Consider the following 26106-nt stretch of genomic DNA (forward strand, 5'->3'; position numbering starts at 1 on the left):
GGAGATAACCAACAAGAATCTACTGTGCGGCACAAGGAACTCTACTCAGTGCTCTGTGGTGACCTAAACGGGAAGGAAACCCAAAAAAGAGGGGGTGTGTGTATATGTTTGGCTGTCACTGTGCTTACAGCAGAAACTAACAAAGCATTGTAAAGCAACAATACTCCAGTAAAAAATTAAAAATAAATAAATGAATGGTTCTGTTGTCACCAGTACCAATAATAATGCCTAACCTATATTCATCTTGAGTTTTGCTACCTTCATAAAGCCTGTTTATTTTTTTCCAAATTCAAGCCACAAAGTTCTCAAATCTATCCACAGAACTGGTTATACACACTAATGTTTAGGTCTCCCACTTTGGCACAAGAAGAGATGGATAGAAGCTCGCCTAGGGTACAAAGGTAAGTTGCATGCAGTCGGTTCCCTAAATTACATTCTCCTTGCAGCAAGGTATGAGCAGAGTCTTTACTTAACCTGTACAATTTGTAAAACAGCAGAAGGAAAAGCCTACTGGGTCTAGTTTTTACATTACATTAAAGTGATAAGTAAAATTGAATTATAGCCATGACTCACTCTCTGCAAATTACCATCCCACATCTCCCGGCCTGCACTGGAGGACGTTTCTCTGAAGAAACGTGCTTCAGAGAAACATGCTTCTGAATTGCTAGTGACTGAGGTAAATTTTAAAGCCAAGTTGGCAGGGCGCTTAACTGTACAAAGATGAAGACGGAAATAGGACTGTGTTTTTTACAAAGACTGTGTCAACTTTCAGTAGAAGTCAACCTCAGATGACAGTGGAAGTGAAAGAGAAGTGGCAGAGAACTTGAATGAAATGAAAACAGAACTCCACCAAGAATTTTCTTACCAATTGTCCCCACATATATACATGAACATTTCAGATACACCTAGTAATACTGCCAGCTAATAGTCTACAATTGAAGAAGTGCTTTCATGTGTGTTTTCCCTTCTTTGCAGACTGTGAGCCTTGAACATCAATCAGTCATCCAGGATGCTGCTGGAGGCTAAAGAAGAGCCTTCTAGACCTCAGCTTTCTTCAGGCACCACCTTTATATATATACACCCCATGGCACCCCTCCAAGGTCCATGGGTCTCAGGACTGTGTGTGTGTTTGCGTGTACACTGTCTCTACTGCACGTTGCAAGGTCGAGACACAAGGAGCAGCTGCATCTTCTTTCTGCAGGTAAGAGCTCTCTCTTCCTCACAATCTACTGTCCATCACATTTAGAAGCCAAACCCACACCCAAACACCCTTTGAAAACTCTCAGTGCTACCTAGGATGCTGACAGAGATGCTTTGCTGATTTACCCAGTCCTTTGATGATGATTAAAATCAAGCCCTGATCCCCACTGCTGTTTGGTATTCAGCTCTGTCCAGGGAGGGAGCCCTGCTGGTCACTCATAATGCAGCCTCCCAGTCTTCATCTGTTTGTGAAGGACCTATGGAAGGCAGGATGCTAACAGGCCGACTCTTCCTTTTCTAAAGCCCTGTTGACACAAGTTGTTGTTTAGTTTCTAAGCCCTGTCTGACTCTTTTGCAACCCCAAGGACTGTAGCCCTCCAGGCTCCTCTGTCCATGGGATTTCCCAGGCAGGAATACTGGAGTGGGTTGTCGTTTCCTTCTCCAAGGGATCTTCCTGACCCAGGGATCAAACCCAAGTGTCCTGCGTTGGCAGACAGATTCTTTACTACAGGGCCATTAGGGAAGCCCATGTTTACACAAATTACTTCTTCCTTTTAATGAGCAACCAGGATTTCTTTTCTCTTTGTATCAACCACACACACACACACATTCAGTGCTGGAGAACCAGTGAACATTAGTGTTCTTATTTTATTCCTAATGAAGCAGGTTCAAATCAAACAGCAAAGTCTGAGAAAATAATCAAAAAGCTCATGGAAGGCTTTTTGCCTTTGTGTTTGTTCTAGTTTTCCTCCACTGATCATTTTCAACTCTCTTCTTCATCAAGGGCAATTAAGTAGGTGTCTTGCCCCCAGGGCAGGTGGTAGCCCCAGGTTCAGGCAAAAATCACTGAGACCCTGACAGCTACCGTGTCTTGGTACTCAATGGGTAACTTCCCCAGGGGAGGCTTTCAGTGGAGAAACAGAGACACTTGAGAGACCTTTCTGCAAAACCGGATATTACCTGGAAACCCAGCCAGTTCTGGCTGTTGTTGAGAAGATGCTCAGCCTTCCCCAGGCAACACTTCTGTCCCCAGAAAGGAGAGGGCAGTGAGATCCCAGGTAGGTAAAGTGAGAAAACGCCCTCTGTCCCTGAGAGATGTGACCTGCTCTTTGTCTTGAATTTGGCCTGGTGTCAATGAAGATCCATGGGGCCGAGATCCCATAAATGACACTAAGTATACTGAATTGTTGACTCCATGGCTTGAATCAAGACCAACACTAGTTTGAGAGGGGTTTGGAGAGCCCTTCACCCACCACCACACAGATGGAAACGGTGTGAGCCAGGCGAAAAGGATGGAGGGTGCTGCTATCTGCTTTGTATCGAAGCAGGTACCTGGTAGAAAGACGGGGGAAAGAAAGGCAGTGTAATTTGATTTATTATGTAATAGGATTGTACACAATAAAGAAACCTCTTAGGTGACAAGGAGAGAGGTCTCAACCAGATGGCTAGGACTGTACCTTATGCTTCTATTAAAAATCACATCCTCTGTGTGTCCAGCCCAAAGTGAGTCCTAATATAAAGCTGACACTCCCTGCTAGAGTAAAAGCTCTAGAAAAGGAATTTTGTTGTTGTTTTGATTTTTAATTGTGTGTCCCCATCACCAGGCATTCAGTACATATTTACTCACTGACAGATATAACTTTCCATGCCCTCCTCCCTCCCCATCCCCATGAAACAATGGGATTTATAAACCAAACCCAGTGAAAAGGGAGATGCTGGTAGAAAGAAATGCTTTCTAACCAGTTTGCAGAAGAACTGGCCACCCAGGAAGATAAGTTCTGACTCAACACCATCTTCACCTACTCTTTATGAATAAGGGAAGCAAAATCACACCTGTGTTGGGGACCTTGGAGTGGGGAGGAGCCTGAGCACTCCTAACGACCTTTCCTGAGATTCTTGGAGTAAAGAGATCCTCGGTACTGGGGATGATGGGTACAGATGAAAGATGGCATAAACATCAAACGCATAAATGCAAAACTGCAGAACTTGCAGACTGCTACGTAAAGGAAATGTATTCATTCAAAATACCGGTAACTGGAAAACGGGTTTTGGAAATGGCTCTAGGTTTTTGGGTTTTTTTAAGTGTTGATCTTGGAGCTTCTGGTTTAGACTCTTTCTCTGCTTCCTTCTTGTGGGTCCTTACGGAAAGAGGATGCTCCATGGCCGACACCAGCGTCCCCTTCGCTGCTCAGGGACCAGGTGATGCCAGGTTTGGTTCTGGCCCCCAACTCCCCTTGTCACAGCTCCCCTCCACCCCCCCACCCCCAGCTACTGACCGAGGCCTCGAGCAGCTGCCATACTGTGTATAAAAGAACCTCTCCCAGACATTGGTTTCCTCTGTTCTTGGAATGTTTTTGGTAGATTCCCCCCGTTTTCCGGGTCTCTTGGGAGTCTAAACACACATTTTCTTTACTTCAGACTAGATTACAAAGTGTTCACTACATTGCACGCACACTACCCCTCTCCCCCTCCCAGCCGTGCGCTCGTCCCTGCCAGCCCCGGGCGCGCGGGGACTCGAGGGCGTGAGCCCTGGCAGACCCAGCCTTTTGCAACTTCGAGTGCAGAATCTGATTCAGAGTCAGGACGATTCAAACTGCTATATGCCGCCGGAAGACTGAAGGGCCCCGTGCGGCCAAACGAGAGCTGCTGCAGACCCAGCGCAGCGGTCCCCGGAGCGACCAGGCTCCACATCGCCCCCCGCTTTCCAGACGCACGCGTTTCAGAAAGCTGTTCATTGAAATACATCCTTCAGACCTGTGGGGAGAGGAGCGGGTGGAGCAAAGCCCGCACGCGAAATAGGCTTCTGCTGGCCTTGGATCATTCGGCTTTGATACTGAGCTGCGGCTATGTGGGGTGGTTTCGGTCCCGGCTCTCACTGGCTCTAGATCCTGGAGCTAGTTACAGCCGTTCCACTGGTACGCGGGTGGGGCAATTCATTAGGCAAGAAGCGGATTAGTTGTTTATTATCTATAAACATTCCAACCACAACAACCAATCATAAAACCGTGGAAGGGCCTGTAAAGCAAGCCTTGGTGTGAGCGATGCGGGCTCAGTGACCGTTCCTGGAGATGAAGGGTCCTTGAGAGAGAGAAAGAAGGAGAGAGAGAGAGGGAAGCGGTTTGGGGTGGCGTGGAGTCAACAACAAAGCCATTTGTCGGAAAATCATTTACTAGATTTTTGAGAATAACGATTTTTTTTTAAAAAAAATGGAACAGGGTAGCAGAAAAATTAGGCAGCTTAAAGTCATCAGTGGGGTTGTTGATGCCAGCAATAAAAGCTATTGGTTAAATGGGAAGAACAATTTAGTCTTTGGTTCTTGGTGAAATACAAAGTGACCAATCATGAAAGGAACCTAACAATAATTTATGGAGGGAAAACATGTTTCAAACTGCCTTCTTTTTAGTGACAGAAATTAACTTTTGAGTATGGCTGAGACCCTTTTTAAAATTCTCCTTTGGGATAAAACATTTTCGAATAGGAGTTAGTATCAAACAATTAAATACCGTTTTAAAGTATGAAGTCTCGTTGTTGTTGTTTTTAACCAAATAGCTATTTTATTTCTTTAGGTATTTTCTTAGACAAGATTTAAATTCTCAGTGCTCATTTGATATTTTACTATATTAGAAAGCTATCCAACTTTTATACTGGTTTTCTAATAACTAATTCATGCGCATTGTTCTCAGTCTGATTCAGAACCTATTACTGAGAAACCAAGTTATTGGTAAATTTCTTATATATAGTTTAACAAATATATTGGTTTGGAAATTCATTAGAAATAGATTTTAGGAGATCTAGTGACATACACACATACCAGAGGTTTCCTATTTTTTAGATTTTTTTAAAGCTTTTAATTGAAGTATAACAACGCAAAAAGAGCCACAAATCATACACTAAACGCTCAATAAATTATTAAAAACAGTACATCTCCTGTAACTACCTAGATCAAGAAAAAACATTACCAACATCCAAGAAGTCCTCCTCATTTAAAAGTAAAATAGGTTTGCTTTTGATTTGGAGATAGGCTTTTTAAAATAGTTGCTCATCACATGCTCAGATTTCTTTTTAGTATCAGTATTGTGGATTTTTTTTTTTTTCAGGGGATTATCTTCTGGTAAATAAAAATAAAATGCTCTGAGTTTTCCTGTGTTGAAAGGGAATAAAAAGTCTCCAAATTCATTCCCCCCTTGGCAACCCACACCCCTTCCCAGCTTTCCCGAGTCCACACCGGGAGACATAACAAACAAACGATTACATGTTGAAAAACACAGCTGAAAACAGAAAGGTCACATTACCCCTGAGTCCTGGGGAACATTAATCTCGTGTTTGGAAAACAGTTGACAGTTGAAGGTTGGGGTTTCTCTCTCTTCTACAGTAGGACTAAAACGGGCGGGGAAGGGGGAGGGGAGGAGGAGAGGGGGAGAGAGTCATTTGAGAATAAAAGGGAAGAGATCATCTCTGTGGCCTCTTATAGAAATAAATGCTTTGGGGGACCACCAACTTCCAACCCAGATTTAAGTGAATGAGTGAATGCATGCATGATTGGGGGGAAAAAAAGAATGCCACCGGGAGAAAAAAGAGAATCCGAAATGGCTTGCCTTTACTCAAAGAGTGCAGAGGTGTGCGTGAGCTTTCCTAGAATAATTAATGTGAATAGTGAGCAATAGTAAGATAGCGTCAAGCCCAGAACGCCTAAGGGCAGAGTTTGCTGGACGAAAACCAGTCCCTTCTCTAATAGTTTATGGGAAGGTGAAAGCTGATTGCCTAACCACTCGCCTGGATCGGCATTTCCCCGAGCCTGCGCCTACCCCAGGTCCCCCACCCCTCCAGTTCTCTGACTGCTCGGAATTCCTCCTCCTGACTTGGATGAGTGCCCAGAATCCACTGCCGGGTGGGGGTGGGGGTGGGGGTCAAAGTGTCGGGGGAGGTGGATTGGGTGTCTAGCACCCTGATATCTAAGATCGCACGAGATTCTGAGTATCTGAACTTATGAGGTAGAATGAGGAAAGATCTGAAGTACGTTTCTGGGACGATAACTAGAAATATCAGGCCGAAAATTATACTGGTCCATTGCAAATTCAGCATATAGTGATTTCCCCTTTTTTAGCATCCTTACATCCTGACATCTCTAAAACAATGAACTTGAGAGGCAGGACGATGGAGGGGTCAGGCAGTGATAGCGAGAACCAAGGGACTTCGGGTCAAGCAGAAGTTTTCCAAGAGCTTTAAATGACCTTGAGAATGTCACTTTAACCTTAATGGACTCAGGGATCCCCGTGCACAAAATGCGATCTGATGATGATGCGCTCTCGACCTCTCTGACTGCAGGTCAGTAATCAGGCCCTGGCAAGAAGAGGCGATAGGTGGCTAGAACCATCTCCCTGGCTCCCTCTGCGCGTCCGAGAAAGTGCAAGCTCGCGTCTGAAGCCCAGGAGATCTGGGTGGGAAAATTAGCAGGCAATTCGCTCTGAGCCGGGACAGTTAATCTGCCTAGAGCCCGCGTGGCCAGGACGAGCGAGCTTTCTCTCTGCCTGCTCTGTCCGGCTGACAGTGATTTATGCGCCGGTGACACAAGCCGGCCGTGAACCTGGATGGTTGGACGGTTCTTGGGGGCTGCACGGAGTTAAAACAGGACCTCTCAGCGCGGCGCAACCTGCACGCCTCTCGCGGGTGCTCGTAGTTGCAGCGCGCGGATGCGGCAGATTTTCCCGCTCAGTTGGATTCAACGTCAACATTCTCGGTTAAGCGAAGGCATTTCCACTCCTGGGTGTGTGGCCCTCGAGCCCCGGGCTCCGGACCGAACTCGAGGTGCAGGTCTCGCGCCGACGGTGGGAACCACTCGTCCTAGAGTTCAAGCCAGCTGCCTTCGGGGGGAGGGGGGCGGGGTGGCCGCTTTGCCTCGGGAAAGAACTGTCCCTGGTCATTTATTTTAAGACGCGAACTCCTCCAGATCCGGAGCCCAGCCTCCCTGCGGCTATAGCCCGCGCGCCAGGCAAGCGGCCACACCGCGCTCTCTGTGAAGCAGCGAGACTGCATCAATCCGGTTGCAAATATGGTTGTTTGTTTGTTTGTTTGTTTTACAGCCGCCGGCCACGGCCGCACTTCCCTCGCGGTTCAAAGTCCACAGCAGCTGCCTTCCCCGAGGCTGGAGGCCGCCTCCCGGGACCGCAGAGCGAGCGCCTCCGCCCGGCAGGCCGCGGGCGGGGCCGCGGGACTCCTGAGGTGTTGGGGGAGGCTGGCTCGACTCTCCGCGGTTCCTTTGTCGACCCAGGGGTTCAAACATTCATTTTATAATCGTCCCCGAAGAACTACGCTCGACTAACGAAGACTGCCAAGAATTAAACTGAAGTCAGGCACCCACGTTTCGGGGAGATTTTTTTCCCTTGAGCTTGGGACACGGGGGCTGTGCCCCTTTACGATTCATTCACCCTCTTTCTTCCAGCTCTCAGTTCTGCTTGGTTACGAGGAGCGACGTGGACCCGGTGTGAAACCAGGCGGGCGGAAGGTGGGGGTCCTCTCCCCGGCTCAGGTGCGTCATCTCCAACCCACTGCCATCCCCAGCCCACCCCGCCCTGGATGCAGGGACGCGGGAGAAACAAGCATCTCTGGGCACCCGTGGGAAGAAGGTCAGGCCTTAATGCTCTGCAAGGGTGAGGTGTGGCGATCTCTAGGGAGTTGGGCCTTGCTTCCCTGCTGCTCCTCTCCTTCATATCTCCCACCTCCTCCCCGAGACACACACACCTGGAGGGAGGGGAAATGGACGGAGAGGAGGCTGGAGAGACGCTCCCACCCACCAGGAGATCAGACTCTTCTAAGGCCGCGCGATTTGCCCGGTTCTGGTGGAGGTCACAGAAGGTGCTAAGACCTGCTAAGATGATGCTAAGAAGATACTAAGATGAGAAGACACAGGAATGGTCCAACGCAACGAAGCTCAGAAGGAGACAACCCTCTCTCATTCATAAATATCACTGCAAATGTATTAGAGACCTCAAGTGATTTTTTATTCCGTTTGCAGTCTCCGCTGAAAAGGATCTGGTACTGTTTGTGCTAGTCAAGCGCCAGAACACTGTTAAAGTGAAAGGGAAAAGGGAACTAAGAATGTTTAAAAAGACACACGTAACATTTTAAGATAACCACATACAAAATGCTCACATAACTTTTATGAGGCCAGTTACAGTTAAGAAAATACATTTTCTAATTTAATAAAATTTAGTTCCTTTGGTTGTTTCAACAGACTTTCAAAATTGATGACATTTGATTATAAAACTTGACTTTGCAGAAAAATTAGTACCTTTGGCTTTTTAAACATACATAGGTATTTTGAAACAAAATGTTTTTAACTATCTGGCACAAACACAAAATATAAAACATATTTTAGGAATTATCATAATACCTCCTCCTCTATGAGATCAGAATTTGACCTATTTAAACCAAGAATAAATAGCTAACTCTTTGGTTTCAACAATTTTTTCTTCTTAGTTCCTAGATGTTGATTGAAAAGTAATAAGTGACTGTTTTTAACAAATCATTAAAAAGCAAGATTAAAAACTGTATAATCTTCATAGATTATAAAACATAATAAAACATAAACATACTAGAAAACAAAATTTACATAAATTTCACCTCTGTATGAAACTGTCATTTACAAATTTTATACTCTTATGAAACATAATTCACTTATGTATTTTGTAACAAAATGGGAGCCTCATTGTATTACTATTTTCCTTTATCTTTAAAAAACCCCTCTCCCCAATGAAAGATCTTTTTCTTTAAGCAGCAGATTATGTCAAAATATAAAATCTAAAGGAACTGGCTATTTTAAAGTTTTTTGACAACTTCGTAGATTATGTGTTGGTATTTTTTTCTCTTTCTCTCTAATTTCCATAATTTCCATATGTGAATATGTGTTTGTGTAACTTTCACTATCTTTCCCCATGTAAGTCATGTATATCAGGCAGGAAAAGTTAATTTTGAGACTTATATTTAATTTTAATAATGTTACACATTGTATGTATGAGGCAAGTAAACTAAATTTAGAATATTTTTTCACAATGATAGAGCAAGTGTAAGGAATAAGAGAGAAAACCTCTCAGCCTGTGAAAATCAATGACCTGTCTTCTCTTGATTAAAAAAAAAAGTACATTGAATTCTTTGGTTAGGCTCTGTATATATTAAAATATGTCCTCAATAGTTTTGATCTCCAGTATTAATGTTGAGATTATAGAGCTAACTTTATACCAATTAAAGAGAATTTCTGAGCAACATAAACATAAAAGGGAAAAGACATCTTCCCACATATCCACACCCCAAACTTCTATCCCCGATGCAGTAAGAATAATCTTTTTATTCCATTAAAATGGTCACTAACCTTATAATGATAAAAGAATGTTTCCATCTCTTACCTGAAAGGAGGCTTGTCAATATACCAGGAACTGAAATTGGGACTGTTCTGTGCTGTCTATTACAGTACAAGGCTCTGCGCTGTTTTGCCTCTTTGAAGGCTGAAGTAACAATGTATGACTCTTGCCTCCTGGGACCCTATGAAAATGAGATAGCTGGTTCCAATAAAAGCTATAGACCTTGACGCTGGGACAGAGTTGAGGAAAACCAATTATTTCACATACATGAAAAAATAATTAACATGTTATTCTAAACTTATTTTTCTTGAATGTTTTTGTATGTTCATATGAATGTTATCCTCATTCACACAAATATGAAAGAAATGATTTTACTGACACAAATACTACTTAAACCTTTTGTTTGCAGAGGGGCAAAAACCACCTTAGAAAGCAGTTGCTTAAAGCCTTTGAAATTTGAATATTATAATTTATAACTTATATCCTTATCATCTTAAAAAATGTTAGGCTTCTTCAAAGCTGGCACTTTAAAATTTTCTGTGGTTTGGTGGGCTAGGTATGTAGGCTTGCCTTTCCCATTAACTCTGTCAAAATGCTTGGCATTTAACATTTATTTGGATGTGTGTGCAAATCTGTTTAAGACTATGAACTCGGGAGAGTTTTCATTCTATGCAACATAAATGAGTTTTACATAATGAATATATACGTTTCAGCTGAAAAAAAAACAGGCTTTGTATCTCGACAATATATTATTAAAACGTGTTAGGATATTGTCAGCCTAAGATCAACCTAATATAAAAAAATTAAGAGACTAAGTTCTTTTAATGAAATACTAGCCTATGTTATATGTATACCTATTTTGCTGATTTTAAAATGGAAACTGATTCTCCTGAGAAAGAAATTTGAGGTGATTACCTAATGAATTATTTTTAGCCTAATGTTAAGGTACTGAAACACAGTCATATATTTTGCTTTTTAAAATATTTTCAAAAGAAAGTCTTAAAAATCAAAAAATGTTAGAGGAATATTCAACTTAAAAGCTATCATTCTGCTCTTTAAAATTACCAATCTTTATGCCAGGAGAAATATGTTTAAGAGTCATTAACACTGTAGGCACATTGAAGGAGAAGCACAGAATATTATTTTTAAAATAATATATATATATATATATATATATATATTCATACATGTGCATATGTACTCTTTTTAAAAAGAGGCCTAGAGAGGTTTCATAATTTTTGGCAATAGAAAAAAGGAATAGCAAGTATCACAGACTAAACGAGAAGAAAGCCAGTCATGATTTTTTAAGTAAAGGAGAAAGATTATCTTCCAGGGTAAATTTAGCTTTATTTGGAGCAGTTGAGGTGAAGAAGAGGTAGGTGCTCACTCTCTAAATTAAGTCAACTGGATAATCTTTCTACACAGAGCAATGAAGACACCTCTTATTCTAATGAGCTATGTAGACATTTCTCTAACCTGAGAATATAGAGCACCATTCATTTACTTTTAAAATAATTTAGAACTTTTATTTCAGTTAAGAAACATATTTTGCCAACATCATTATTGTAACTGTATTTTCAATGACATTCTCCATAATAATAATCTTTAAATGGAGAGTACCTCCAATGGTAAGTCATCCTCCATTAAACAGCTCTATAGTGATGGTCTACTAAGCGCCAGGCACTGTAGCAGGAGCATCATCAATGAACAAAACAAATAAAATTCCTCCTACGTGGACGCAGAGCAATTCTTTCCCACGTGTATGGAAATTAATCATTAGGGGCGGGGGGAAGACTGTAGTTTTCGGATTGTCCACTAGGTGGCAAAATGTGAAAAACTGACCGCCTGCTGGGGAGCCAAATTTGGTGCGAAGAATAGCGTATTTCTTTGAAAATCTCGTTCATATTTTGCTTAAACCGTCTCTTTTTGAGCACTACAGTTAACAGCTAATGGTCGGATTACATCTTGTGTTTAGTTTATAAAGCATTGCCAGCTGCTTTTCCTGGAGTCCTGTCTGCAAGAATCCCAAAATTATTTTAAGACGTCTTTGTACGTTCCTTACCTTACTTCTCCGTGCCCTCAGGTGTGTAGGGTATAGACATCTGTCTAGGGATATGAATATCTGGCTTTGCATAGGGCCTCACGAAGGCTTGGGCCCATTTTATTCAGATTTACATAGAGAGATTTAATCATTAGACTTCAATTTGCTAATTTGAGGAGATATTGTCCCAAAACACTAACATCCTAGAGTAACTTTCATGCTGTGGAGTAGCCAAACACATTTGCTAATATATACATTCGTACAATCATGCATATATTTTGTATTCAGAGGTCCCTTAAGTAAGATCTTATACTTACATCGAACAAAGTGAAAGTGAAAGTTTTGGTTGCTCAGTTCTGTCTGACTCTTTGACACCTCATTGACTGTAGTCCAGCACGTTCCTCTGTCCATGGAATTCTCCAGGCAAGAATTCTGGAGTGGGTAGCCATTCCCTTCTCCAGGGTATCTTCCCAACCCAGAAGTCAAACCCAGGTCTCCCACACTGCAGGCAGACTTTTACTGTCTGAGCCACCAGGGAAACACCAAAGAAACAAAATGACTTCATTTAATCAGATCTCTCTGGGACAGAAGGAAGATATTAGTCCCAAACAAAATTGGGATCTGCATTTGTTTTTAGATCTAGTAAAGACATTTTAAAAGAATCTTCCCGTCCCAGAAAAAAAAAAAAAAAGGTTTATACATGATGTAAGAACAGTTGTAGAGGGGTTTAAATGAAGAATTTGAGATTTTTCTTTACTTGTGTACTGTGTGAATCTTTGTTTCTAGAAGAGTGTTCTTTCAATCTAAAGATGAAATGTTACAGAGAAACATTTCTATATGGAAAGATGTTCTCGTCAACCAATTTGTGTGTTCTTTTCCTAAGGACAGAATTAGTAGAATGCTCAGGTTTTAGTAAATGTTGCTGAAAATTTTTCTCCTTGCATTTTCACTTTGGCTTTGGTAGTTCATTTATTTGAAAAGCATGGATCACAGTAGAGTTTATCAGTTTGGTCATAGGATTAGATAATAGCTGTGAGTAAGAAAGGAAGGATGATTTTATACAGAAACTGGAAATGTGAGTAAGTTTTCTTGCAGATGTGGCTGTTCTTGAGTTTGTGGAGTTCTAGGGTCACTGTTGTTTGATAGAAAGTGAAAATATGTATATGAAGAAGGCACTGATTTATACCTGCCCTGTTTTGCTGGGGGCCCCACAGTAAGCTGAATTGTAACAACTTCATTATTGATAATGAGGATAATTTCATGCAGAAATCATTTGTATAAAATCCATTTGCAGGGGCTTCCCTCAGGGTCCTGTGGTGGAGGAAGTTCCTCATGTGAGGTATGCCCCCCCCCCTCCTCAAAAAAAAGTCCATTTGTAACTCTCAGTGTAGCAAAGCTAAAGGTGTGGTGTGAGTAATCTATTCTTAACATGCTTCTAAGGGTAACAGGGTTTACCACTGAAGAAAAGTGAGTGAAAGTGAAAATTGCTCAGTTGTGTCTGACTCTTTGCAACGCCCTGGACTATGCAGTCCATGGAATTCCTCCAGGCCAGAATACTGGAATGGGTAGCCTTTTCCTTCTCTAACCCAGGGATCAAACCCAGGTCTCCTGCATTGCAGGCAGATTCTTTACCAGCTGAGCCAGAAGGGAAGCCCAGAAGAAAAGAAGGGATAATTAAAAGGGGCTCAAGTATATGAAGTGCTTCTTTCTGAAGCTGGCAGTGCATTGTAATCCATTCCCGCCAAGACCAAAACAAGAAAAAGTGAAATATAGGGAAACTGAGGACTTTATGTTAGAAAACCATCATCAGGGGTTCTTCCATCCATCCATCCATTCATTCACACATTCCTTAAATATTTACTGACTTTTTCTTATGGTTCAGTGACATTTTTAGGTGCTTGGAATAGAAGAGTGAGTAAAGCAGTGTCTTCCTGAGACTTCCCTGGTGGTTCAGAGATTAAGACTCTGCTGTTCCAATGCAGGGGGCACAGGTTCCAACTCTGGTCAGGGAACTAAGATCCACATCCTGCACAGCACAGCTAAATTAAAAAACAAAACAAAAGTGATTCCTTCCTGAAGCTTTCATTCTATGGTACATGGACCAGCCCATGTACCAAAGACTGTTTTTGCCTCACAGTCTTTGTATTTGCTGTTTTCTCTGCTCTGGCATGGGCTTCCAAGTGGCGCTTAAGAACCCACCTGCCGATGCAGGAGACATAAGAGACATGGGTTCGATCCCTGGGTTGAGGAAATTCCCTGGAGAAGGACATGGCAACTCACTTCAGTATTCTTGCCTGGAGAATCCCATGGACAGAGGGGCCTTCAGGCTACAGTTCATAGGGTCACAAAGAGTTGGACACTAGTGAAGTGACTTAGCATGCATGCATGGTGCTTTGGCAGACTCTTCTCCAGATCTACTCAGGGGTGGATGCAATATTAGACAGATATGGATATACAAATATGTCAGTGTATGCAGGGCTCACAAGTCTATGACCTGTAAGTTAAGTCACATTTATGTTCTCCATGTGTACTTGTGAAGAGAAATAACATAAGAGAAATGTTATCTGTAATTTTGATTTTATCATCATTGCCAATTAAATATCTCCATAATCTTTCCAGAGGTTTCTGAGACTCAGTTCCTTAGGATTTTGACCAAACTACAAAACAAGCTCCTCTCCAGGGATTCTAAATTACCAAATGTGTTTCCAACAAGCTGAAACATTATTTCCTTCTGGAGCTTGAGCTCTGTTGTGCTGCCTGGTGCAAATAAGCCTGGCTTAATAGCATGTTTGTTTGTTTGTTTGTTTTATCATGGATGCTGACTGAAAAATAATTTAGAGATGTTTCTGATTGGAAACAAATTTGGACCCATCAGTGTGTTACATTCAAAATGTGCCCCCTGCAAAGTGTTTAAACTTTTATTAACACGTTTATCACATTGTATTATAGTCACGGGTAGGGCGACCAAACTTCCTAGTTGAGGCATGTTGTCTTGAAGTACCATCTGGTTTAGCATTTTAGCACTCTCAGAAGTATCCTGGTGTGGACAATAAAGTCTATAGACCCCCAGGTTATGAGGCAGGTGCCTGGCTGGAGAGGCTGAGGAGCACTGGGGTGGTCCTCAGCCGTGGGTGGGTCTGATGGAGAAATTGGTTAAGTCTGGTGACCCAGGGATGTCTGGTCGATTTGCACACAGAGCAGGGCTTTGAGGGGAAAATGAAACTCTGGAGGCTAAAGGCAGAGTCAGTGGAGGAGAGTCAAGAGGGCCTCAGAGATTGTGCTAAGCCCTGTGAGGAGTTTGCCTTCCCATTTCTGCTAAGAATACACCATATTCTAAGACAAGGAGACTGCAGAGAAGAGCATCATTTTGGCTTTTTTAGAGCTTAGTTACACGTGGATCAGGAACAGCATCCTGGTGAAGGATATGAGGGCAATAAGACATAATCCAAAGATACTTTGAAACTTTGAACTGCAGCATGACATGAAGGCAACTCACCTCGAGTTTCCAAGGACTCAGGAATAGTCAGGTTGGGTATCTTGGGTGTGGGGATGGGAGCAGTAGATTTGCATGGGTCTTAATCAGCAGTGCAAGATTTTATTTGGTTAATTTTCATTTTTAGCTTTGAGTATTCCAACTATAGGGTCAATTGGAGTTTCTCCAATTATTTAAAAAAAAAAAAAAGCTATTTTATAAATAGAGCCCTTGGGCTTCTCTGGTGGTTCAGACTGTAAAGAATCTGCCTGCAATGTGGGAGACCTGGCCTCAATCCCTAGGTTGGAAATATCCCCTGGAAGAGGGCATGGCAACCCACTCAAGTATTCTTGTCTTGGAAATCCCATGGACAGAGGAGCCTGGTGGGCTACAGTCCATGGGATTGCAAAGAGTCAGACATGACTGAACAACTAAGCACATTCATATACTGGCAAAGACATGGATGGTCAAGAGGAAACACTTTTCTGAACAGATCAACCTCAGTTATTTGGTTTTTAAATTGGGTTGTGAAAGGTTCTTTCAAATGTAACAGGGTGCTTTTTTCCCTCTCTATCCAAGGCATGTTATTAAAATACTTTAAGATTTTTGGATATTTGAGAACACTCATCAATATCAACTTGCTCATTTAACCACCAAGTATAGTACAAAATGATCTTGACAACCTTAACACATGTATCTATTCTTTTTCTTCTATCTTATTTGTGCAGAGGACTCTCTCAAAATGTAATCTTAGCTTTTATCTCCAATCCTTGCATTAGATTACATTTCAAACTAACTGCTGAATTCCTTCGCATAATTGTCCTCTCTGCACTTAAGGAAATGGCAACCCACTCCAGTATTCTTGCCTGGGAAATCCCATGGAGAGAGGAGTCCATGGGGTTGCAAAGAGTCAGACATGACTGAGTGGCTAACATACACACACACAAAGAGAACTTATCCTCTCTCTCCTCAGTGCCTTACTTCCAACCCAAATAAACTTGTTGGTCACTTGGGTTTTCTCTGTTTATAGCAGCAACACCTTCTTCAGATCATGCAGAATCATTTTTAACTCCTTCATCTTTATGGCCAACGTTCAGTCTTGTACCAGGAGGGTTTACTTCTTTCAAATCTTTCTTCTATCATTTCCCTTCCAATAGCCATGCTAAAGTTCAGATTTGAACCAAATTTCACTGCCAGAATTCCAGAAGCATTTTCACTAGTTTTCTTATAAAACATTCTAGTGTGTTTTTGTTTAACATTTTATATTGGCTTTAAAAAGAGCTTCCTAAATCAGAGATCAGAAATGACATCTGTGTTCATGAATATATCCAATTGCCTACAAAAAGTCCCAACTGTCGCTTGTAGCATTATCTCTGTCCAATCTGTATTTTCCAGCCTTTTCTTCCACTAAATCACTGCTGAAAACTTGCCCTCCAATTCCAGCAAATTGTTCACTGTTTCATGACCTCAGACACTTGCATATTTCCAAGCTTTTGGTCAGGCTATTGCCCCATCCAGCAGTATACCTGCTGATATCACATTCCTTCCTTCATACTTGGCTGTGCATTCAGTCGCTCAGTCATGTCCAACTCTTGCGACCCCATAGACTGTAGCCTGCCAGGTTCCTCTGTCCCTGGGATTCTTCAGGCAAGAATACTAGAGTGGGTTGCCGTTTCCTTCTCCCGGGGATCTTCCCGACCCAGGAAACGAACCCCGGGTCTCCTGCACTGCAGGCAAATTTTTTACTGACTGAGCTATGAGGTAAGCCAGTACTAATAGCTCACTCTTCTCTTTAAAAAATCATAGGGCCTTTTCTCCCCCCATAAAATTGAGGTGGGAAAAAAAGACATAGTGTTTTTATTAACTAACTCCATAACAAACTTCTACTTTTCCCCCTATATTTTTAATTTTTTAAATTTTATTGTTGGACAATTATTACTGTATGATGTTGTTACTTTCTGCTGTAAAACAGCTTGAATCAGGTATAAGCATACATGTATCCCCTCCTTCTTGAGCCCCCCTCATACCCCCACCATCTCACCCCTCTTGGTCATCACAGAGTACCAAGCTGAGCTTCCTGTGCTATATAGCATGTCCCCACTAGCTATCTATTTTACATACAGTAGCGTGTATATTCAATCCTAATCTCCCAGTTTGTCTCACCCTGCCCTTCCCTCCCTGTGTCTACGTCTGTCCTCTGTGTCTGGGTCTCTGTTCCTACCCTGCAGATAGGTTCATCTGAACCCTTTCTCTAGAGCCCACATATATGCAATAACATATATTTATTTTTTCTTTTCCTGACTTACTTCACGCTGTGTGACAGACTCTAGGTTCATCCACATCACTACAAATGATCCAATTTGTTCCTTTTTATGGCCGAGTGATACTCCATCATATATGTGTACCACATCTTCTTTATCCATTTGTCTATTGATGGGCATTTATGTTGCTTCCATTGTCCTGGCTATGGTAAATGGTGCTGCTATGAATGCTGGGGTGCATGTGTTTTTCTGAATTAAGATTTTCTTAGGGTATATGCTCAGGAGTGCGATTTCTGGGTCATATGGTAGTTTTACTTTTTTAAGGTGGCTTTTTTTTTTTTTTTTTAAAAAGCTTTTTTAACACATCTTTCAAAGTTTTTTATGGTTAGTAATATACAAAATGTACTCGGGATCTGCCTCTCCTGATCCCTATAAATGGTCACATGAACCTCCAAAACTCACATAACATCTCCAGACCCCTGCAAAGTTGCAGTGGTAGATATAAAGTATTCTAGAATTGTATGTGATTATGGTTGTCTTCCTCCCAGCTAAGCCCTCGATGGCAGGGCGTAGATTTTTTTGTTTTCATTTTTGCTTTCTTTTGCAGCACGTGGTTAATTCCTTCCTTGCACAAAATGAGCCATCTTTAAATGCTTACTTAAATATTTAAATGAAAATTTCACTGTCACGTAAAATGTACTGCTGTAAACTCATGTCATATTATACATATTGGGGAGCTATAGTGATCCTGAATATATGAGAAATGAAATTCTCCTTGAATAGAAAAGCAAAAAAATGCATCAGAATAACTTTAGGAGAGCAAACCATGCCCAAGTGATTAGCTACAGTAAAGTTTTAAATAACTTGATGTAATAATCATGAGAGTATTAGAAACATTCTGAGTCAACAAAAAGAGAAACTGCTGAGAAGGGAAAATTATTGTTCCACTTAGCATAACATAAAGAGAAACAAGCAGCAAATACTGGTAATATCTGGTGGAAAGTGACTTTAGTTAGCAAAACTTATTTATGTATTAATATTTATGGGATGTCCCTGGTGGTCCAGTGGCTAAGATCCCATGCTCCCAAATAGTGGGCCTGGGTTCGATCCCTGGTCAGGGAACTAAGATCACACATACTGCTTTTTACTGTTCTCTTAGTAAGAGCAACAGCCTTGATCAACTGCTCAACGCATTTCCACTTCTCTGTGCCTTCCTCAGCTTTCCTACTGTGGGAATGAAGCTGACAGTCACTGGAAGCCTGGCTCTGGCTGAGAATTTTTTCCTTAGATTGTCTACAGGCACACAGTTCAGAAGAGATCACCATCTTGATATTGTGAATAGGAAAGCACTCTTTGCTAATTTTTTGCTTTGATAAAAATTGGCAAGTAGACATTATGTTATTTCTAAAGAAGAGAGTTCAACATTAGTATTGTTTCCTTATGTGGTTAATTAAGCAACAAAGCAAAAACACATATTGCATTTACCCCATAATAACTAGCCACATTCATCAACTTTGTTTTAGCTAGTCATATCACTGACTATTTAAAAATAAAAGTACACAAGTAAAAGAGGAGTGCACTATGTCAGATCATAAATTTATAGCTTATTTTAAAAACTTGATGTGAAAATTTGGTCATGCTAATGGTTAAAAACAGCATTTTCAAAAGTGAAAAATCATTTCACCTTTTTTTTTTAAAAAAAACTCCACCTTACTTCTTTAAGTTAAAAAAAAAAGAAAAACAAAAAGTGACCCAAGATCACAGGATTCCTTGTTTGTTGAATTTTTTAAATAATTTAGGGAAAAGGGATATATTAGTAAAGATTTTGTCTTTAAACAGTTTCCTTTGGAAAACATCAACACTTAAATATTTAAAAAGCGATTAACCACTTGCAAGAGACTGAAAACATCCCAGGTATGTGTGTTCCCAAAACATACATTTTCCAATTGAGACTTTTAAACTGTCAATGCCTGAGAGACAATGCCATTGATGTGTACCTGGCACTAGTTCTGCCAGTTAATTTTTTCCCCAGAGAGTGGTTTTGGGCGACAGAGTGGCGTCCTGGCTTCCCAGGTTGTTGCATTGACAAACTGCAGTGGGGTAAAGTCAAGAAGCCTGACAAAATCTCATTAATCATTTTAAATTAAATCCAACCCTCCTGTCCGACCAGGCCAAGAAGAAAGTCATTTTTTTTTTTTTAAACAAATGAAAATTTCCTCCGTAAAGATTTGGTATCTTTCTCTTGTTGGTCTTTAATTTGATGAGACAAAAATAAAACAAAACAATCCACTTTTCTAAGCTTGAAAGCAAAACATTTATCCAGATATGATTTAACAGATCAACCAAGTGTCTTTTAAAAATAAAACAAGTTTTGAATAAAAATGCATGGAAACATTATGAAGGGAAACTCTACTAGCCAAATTAGGAACACTCTATCATTTTCTGAATACTTTAAAGAATTTATTTTGTTCTGTCTAAAATACATGACCATTAAGAACATTTGAAAGAAGAAATTTTAAAAATTTCATTATCCATACTATTTTGGTATATTGTGTGCCAATCTGTTCTTTTCAGTCATAGGCTTTTGCTTTGTTTTACATAGTAATTGTAATGTGTGTGTTTATATGTAATTCAATATCCTTTTAAATATTTACCATAATTTACAACTGCTAACACATTATTAACATCATGGCATCATAGTTATGAGGATGTGTTCTTTTTTTTTTTTTGAGGATGTGTTCTGGTCTACTTGACCAGTCCTTAGTTTCTGGTGTCTAGTATAAACTTAAATATTTATTATTTGTTAGAACAGCCACAAGTTTGGGGCATTCCAATTGTTACTTTTCCTTTTGTATTAAAACAATGATGTGACAAAGACTGTACCTACTGCTCTTCCTCTATTTTGGATTATTTCCTTAGGATGCTTTCCTAAAGTAGACATATTCACTTACAATGCTTGAAAAGAAACCATAGCCAGTTCATTACATGATTAATAGTAATATTTAAGAAAATGTTCACTAGAACAGTATACTGGTTGGATCTGCATTATTTTAACTCTAATACATCCTGATTTGTAAAATGGGTACACCTGAAAAGTCTGGATGCATTTTTTTGAAATGCAAACAGTAAAGCCATCTTTCTGTATACTTAGATAGAAACTAAACCAGGGCTAGAATAATACACTTTTGGGTTTATTGAGAAACTGCTTCCAGGCCAAGGTCTATGTTAGGTATTGAGGGAGATCTAAGAATACAATTCCCACCTGCAAGAATTGAGAAAGCTGCCCTGGAGGCAAAAAGTATGAGGGGACTTTGAAGGGCAATTAACATCTCAACAGGTAAATAGTGAGGGATTACAAGCTTTCCAGAGAGAAAGTAGAACAGATGAGATTAGAGATTGTTAGCTTGGACAGAATAATGTTAGAAAAAAACCCTGTTGATGGAGGTAAATTTGGACGGCTCTGAAAGTTTTCAAGCATATTCTCCCTTTGCTTTTCTTAATATAGCTCGTACTGCATGTTAAAGTGTAAGTGGTGATGGTGTATAGGAGGGAGGCACGGGCAGCGCATAGTTGGTATGGTGTATTCTGGGCTTGAAACAGCAGAGCCCTTACTGGGAAGGAAAGTGTAGACAGGTCTGAGTTGCAGAGGACCATAAGTACTGTTACTGGTTTCAGCAGAGTTCAGATTACACACTGAACAAGGAGGTATTTGGCCAGAGACAATATAAAAGCCATTAGCACTACCATTATTTTCTAGTCTCAAAGAACTCAGCCCCAAGTGGAGAAGGTATACTCAAAAAAGGCCTAGGTGTAAATGGAAAAACAAATCTACTTGGGCTGCAGCACATGCAAAGCTCAGCATCCTTCTTGAATCCCTAGCTCTTGGGATTCCATTATTCCCTGGTCTTTCTACAGTTTTTACAAACCTTTGTTTTCGGACTTCATGCTTCACCTTGTATGCTGCTGCTGCTGCTGCTAAGTCGCGTCAGTCGTGTCCGACTCTGTGCGACCCCATAGATGGCAGCCCACCAGGCTACCCTGTCCCTGGGATTCTCCAGGCAAGAACACTGGAGTGGGTTGCCATTTCCTTCTCCAATGCATGAAAGTGAAAAGTGAAAGTGAAGTCGCTCAGTCGTGTCCGACTCTTAGCGACCCCATGGACTGGGGCCTACCAGGCTCCTCCGTCCATGGGATTTTCCAGGCAAGAGTACTGGGTAGCATACTCCAAATTCTAATTACCCTCAAACTTACATATCTAGTCTTATTCTTTAGCTTCAATGTTCTATTGATACTTTCAAATTCAAGACATCCCCAAATTAGAATCATTATCTTTTCCACTTCATTCCACTCGTTGCTTTTCCTACTAGTTACCTTTGATAATGGAATAAGCAGATCCTCATATTAGAAACTTATCTTCCAAATCACTAAATCCTATCAATTTTCAGTTGTGTGTTTTTAAAAACTTTTTCTTCCTCACTAAGTCCTTTACCACTTGCTTAGTTCAAGCCTTAGAACAGAATCTAACAGAATAGACAGACTAGCAGTAATCCTTGACATTAGTAAGACTACAGTTTGATAAAGAAGTTGGACATGTAGAAAATTAATTAACACCAGTGGTATATATTATATGATAGAGACAGTCTTTTATAGCTTTGACCAAGAAATTATATTTGAAGTGGATCTTAGATGATAGTAGGGGGACCTTAGATACAAAAAACGGTAAAGGATATCACAGAAAGAACAGCTTGTAAAAAGACAGATATGGGTTTGGTTTACATGGATGAGGCATTTATAAAGACATTTATTGGAATTATTTTGTCGTGGAATTCAAACTTACATACGTGTGAAACATAATTAGATATTTGCTTTGGAATCTTAGAAATTGTGTGTGTGTGTGTGCTCAGTCGTGCTCCTGTGATTCCATGGACTATAGCCCGCCAGGCTCCTCTGTCCATGGGATTTTCCAGGCAAGAATACTGGAGTGGGTTCCCATTTCCTTCCCTAGGAGATCTTCTTGACTCAGGGATCAAACCCAAGTCTCCTGCATTGGCAGGTTCTTAACCATTGTACTACCTGGGAAGACCCTAGAAATTGTTTGCTACCAGCCTAAAAGTCCCTTAGCACATGGAAGGCCTTGATAAATATTTACTGAATGAGCGAATAAAGACAGTTTCTATCATTCACAAGATTCCTTTCCCAGCTGATTCTGAGCTGAAATCATCACAATTAGAAGAATAGTAAGGTCTGACTAATTACTTTGGATATAAGTTCTAACAGCATTTTGTTCTTATGTGTGGAAACCTTAGATTTTAATGTGTTTTGCTACGGTTTAAAGGACTTCAGACTTAACTAAGGCAGAAATTTTAAAAATGAAGTCAGGTGATGAATTTATGTTGTAAAAATAAGTGCTTGTTTTGCATAGAGACAAATATACTCTTCAAAGACTGGAAAGAGAAGCTGGTATCGGTTTCTATCCAGGTTAGATGCAAGTTTTATGAAGACAGTCATACTTTCTTATCAAATAAATTTCAGAACTCAGTTTGAGAGAAAAAGGAAAGGCTTTAGTCAAAATCTTTACAATAAAATAATTATGATTATAAATTTTTAGTTAAATATGTACATATTACATGGTATTTTAAAAAAGAATGGAAATGAATAAAGTTTCAGGCAAAATCTAATGCACAAATATCCCATCTTTTTTAGAGTATAACGTCAGTTTAACATTCTTAAACAGCTGTGTCAGACAATGGCTCTGCTTTGTGCAAAACATGATAAGCAAAATTAAGAAAAATTCTGCAAAATTCTTTAGTTCCCCAAAGAAGTCACTAAAAAGAAAAGAGTAAAAGGAAAAAGGTTGTACACTCAAGCTTGATTGTATACAGAGGCTAGAATGACCAGCACTAATGTCACTCCCATATCTGCTAAATAGGTCCTTGGGTAGCTTTAGTTTGCAGTTAAAAGCTGAAGTCCCAGCAATTGTGCTTTTATGCAGCCACATGGCCAATAAGGTAGATGTTGTCATAAAGGTGCCCCACGAAATCTTCACTAATGTTTTGAGCAGCACGCCGGGTGTTTCGAATAAATTCTCTTTTTGACATTTTATTCTTCACATGAGGGCTAGTGAGGTCAATGGAAAGTAGAATCAAAGAGTAGCACAGTACATAGACAGCATCTGGAAGGAAAAAGAAACACCTCCAATTATTAGATGGTTATTAAACAGTGGTCCCAAAGGAAAAAGTGTTCATAATTCCAAAAGATTAGATTAAAATTAAAGAGAACTGCCTGGGCCTTTTCTAATTTGGTGATGAAAGCCTTGTGTCCTAGAAAACTTGTCTCCTGGGCCAACAGGGATGTCAATTATCCAAACACCAATTCATTGAGCATTTTCTTCAAATAATTTAGGAATTTTTAGTGAAAAGTCATTCTAAATTTAAAAATTTCAGAATTGGTTTTATTTTCCTCTTGCTTTCAAATGTGAAATTCCCATTCAACTACCCGTAAAACATATTTGTACTCTGTTTATCCTATTAAAACAAAGTAAGATATTTATTTACATATGCTTTTACAGAAACCTAATTTAATTTGGAAGCATTGTATATAACAAGAAAATGTATTAACTTGGTACTAGAAAATAAAATGTAAACACTTCATAAAATTATTCTTCTTCTAATTTAGATACGTATAAAAGGTTTAAAAAAATTCTATGGAATTTACGTATTAATCTCAAACGTGAATCTTTAGATTGCTAAACATGAGCCCATGCAGCAAAAAATTTTTCTTCTCTATATATTTTCAGGGCAATAGTTGATGCTTATTGTTATCCTCATGATACTTGCCACAACTACTTACTACTGCTACTATGGTGTTTATTTTTCAGAATCTTGAAAGTCTTTATAAAGACTGCCTTGCACAAGCATGTTCAACAAATTTCTTATGCTAGGAAAAGGTTTGGTAATCTCTGTAATAAGATATGAAAAACATGCAGAAATAAAGCTGCATCACATGAAAAAATACATAGGTGACTCAGGCTACATCATGCACATATATACATACACACAAACAGTGAAAACTAGTTATATAAAAAATACACATTAGTAGAAAAATTCTAGGTGTTACCTATGTAATATGTGTATTATGAAAAGCTTTAAAAATAATTTCTCAAGATTTTGATTAGACTAGTATAAAATTTCCAATGCTTAAGTAAGAATTAACATACCTAAGTATAACTTTCCTCCTAAAACAGTATATTTACTACATGTAAATAATAGCTTTGACAAACTAGTCACTGCTAGAAGCAATGAAACAAGTATTTGTAATTATGGGAAGCATTTTTCCCCAGAGTGAGGAAAATGTCTCATTTACTACTATTTTTACCCGGAGATGGGAATGGGAGAAGGAAGGAATTCACTATACATACTCTTACCAGGACTAAGGCCAAGTTCTCTCATTAAATCAGGGTTACAAGCACAGAATCTATGTGAGAACTTTGTTATAAGTGTTTCAAGATACTCCCCACGCTCTTCAGGGGCATGGATGTGACGAAAAAATTCTCTCAGTGCATTGGGCAAGAATTGATTTCTAAAGTTATGCAGCGTTACAAGGTCATCCAAGACATCTCTCCTAGTAGGAAAAAAAAAAAAAATACAGATTTAGTTAACTTTTCTCTATTTAAAAAAGATGGGAAAAATCATAGATTATTTACATTTTGGATGAAAATACTTTACTATTTATTACCAGTCTTATAAAGCATATATGTCTTAAAAGTTAAAAAAAAAAAAAAGTATGATTATCAAGTTAAACAATTAAAAAAAAATCTTTCATGAATAGAACAAAAAACAAGGTGAAACTAGAAATTTTAATTCTGAAATGAAAAAATGAATTTTTCATAATTAAAAATAGTAACTTCTTTTCAAGAATCTTCTTGGTTAAATCCATATGATCAACAAAATTCTTTACCTTTTTAATTCTGAAAATAAGGAGAATCTATACTTTCCATATCAATCCACATTGCCAGAGGTAACAACTGCTGATGTGAAGCTTTTTAAAGCGTCTATCTATACCCTATATTGTTCTAGAATCTGCTTTTGCTTATTTCATATAGTATAATATGAACAGCATTCTGTGTTTTTGCACATGGATCTAACTCATTCATTCTAATGGCTCCACAGTATCCCATCTTAAGGACATAATTCTAATGAAACACATTTAGGTTGTTTACAATTTGTGTACATATGTGCATATATACTTATTATCAATAGCATTCCAATAATAATGCTTTGGGGTTCCCTGGTGGCTCAAATGATAAAGAATCTGCCTGCAATGCAGGAGACCTGGGTTCAGTCCTTTGGTTGGGAAGATCCCCTGGAGGAGGGCATGGCAACCCACTCCAGTATTCTTGCCTGGAGAATCCCCACGGACAGAGGAGCCCGGCGGGCTACAGTCCATGGGGACGCAAAGAGTCAGACACGACTGACTAAGCACAGCACAGTGCGTTGTTACACTATGCTTCAATCCTTACTAAACTCAACAACGATTATATGATCATAATCTTAATTTCTACCAGCTGCTTACGGCAGGGACATGCAAACTACAGCTAGTGGGCCAAATACTACAGAGGCCCATGGGTGGTTGTTATAAATAAAGCTTTCTTAGAACACAGATTTTCTCATTTGTTAACTTATTGTCCATGTCTGCTTTGATGATACAATGGCATAGTTATAAGTAGCTGCAACAGAGATCATATGTCCTTCAAAGTCTAAAATATTTACAGAAAAATCA

The 26106-nt window shown here is 39.8% G+C and overlaps 1 protein-coding gene across 2 annotated transcripts in view; it reads right to left on the reverse strand.

Annotated features, from left to right (window-relative positions):
* Positions 1 to 19666: 19666 nt before the first annotated feature.
* The window catches only part of FBXO8 (F-box protein 8), a 40643-nt gene continuing 34203 nt past the window's right edge, over positions 19667 to 26106 (reverse strand). Inside the window, exons 4-5 of one of the 2 annotated variants that reach the window (XM_061132554.1) lie at positions 24752 to 24948; positions 19667 to 23500 (exon numbers count right to left, since the gene is read on the reverse strand). In XM_061132554.1, coding sequence (XP_060988537.1) covers positions 23313 to 23500; positions 24752 to 24948 — 385 coding nt within the window. In that variant the 3' untranslated portion in view covers positions 19667 to 23312. The remainder of the gene's footprint in view (positions 23501 to 24751; positions 24949 to 26106) is intronic. The other variant, XM_061132553.1, reaches the window with a different exon arrangement.

Source organism: Dama dama, chromosome 29 (assembly GCF_033118175.1).
Source record: "Dama dama isolate Ldn47 chromosome 29, ASM3311817v1, whole genome shotgun sequence".
Classification (NCBI taxonomy): Eukaryota; Metazoa; Chordata; class Mammalia; order Artiodactyla; family Cervidae; genus Dama; species Dama dama.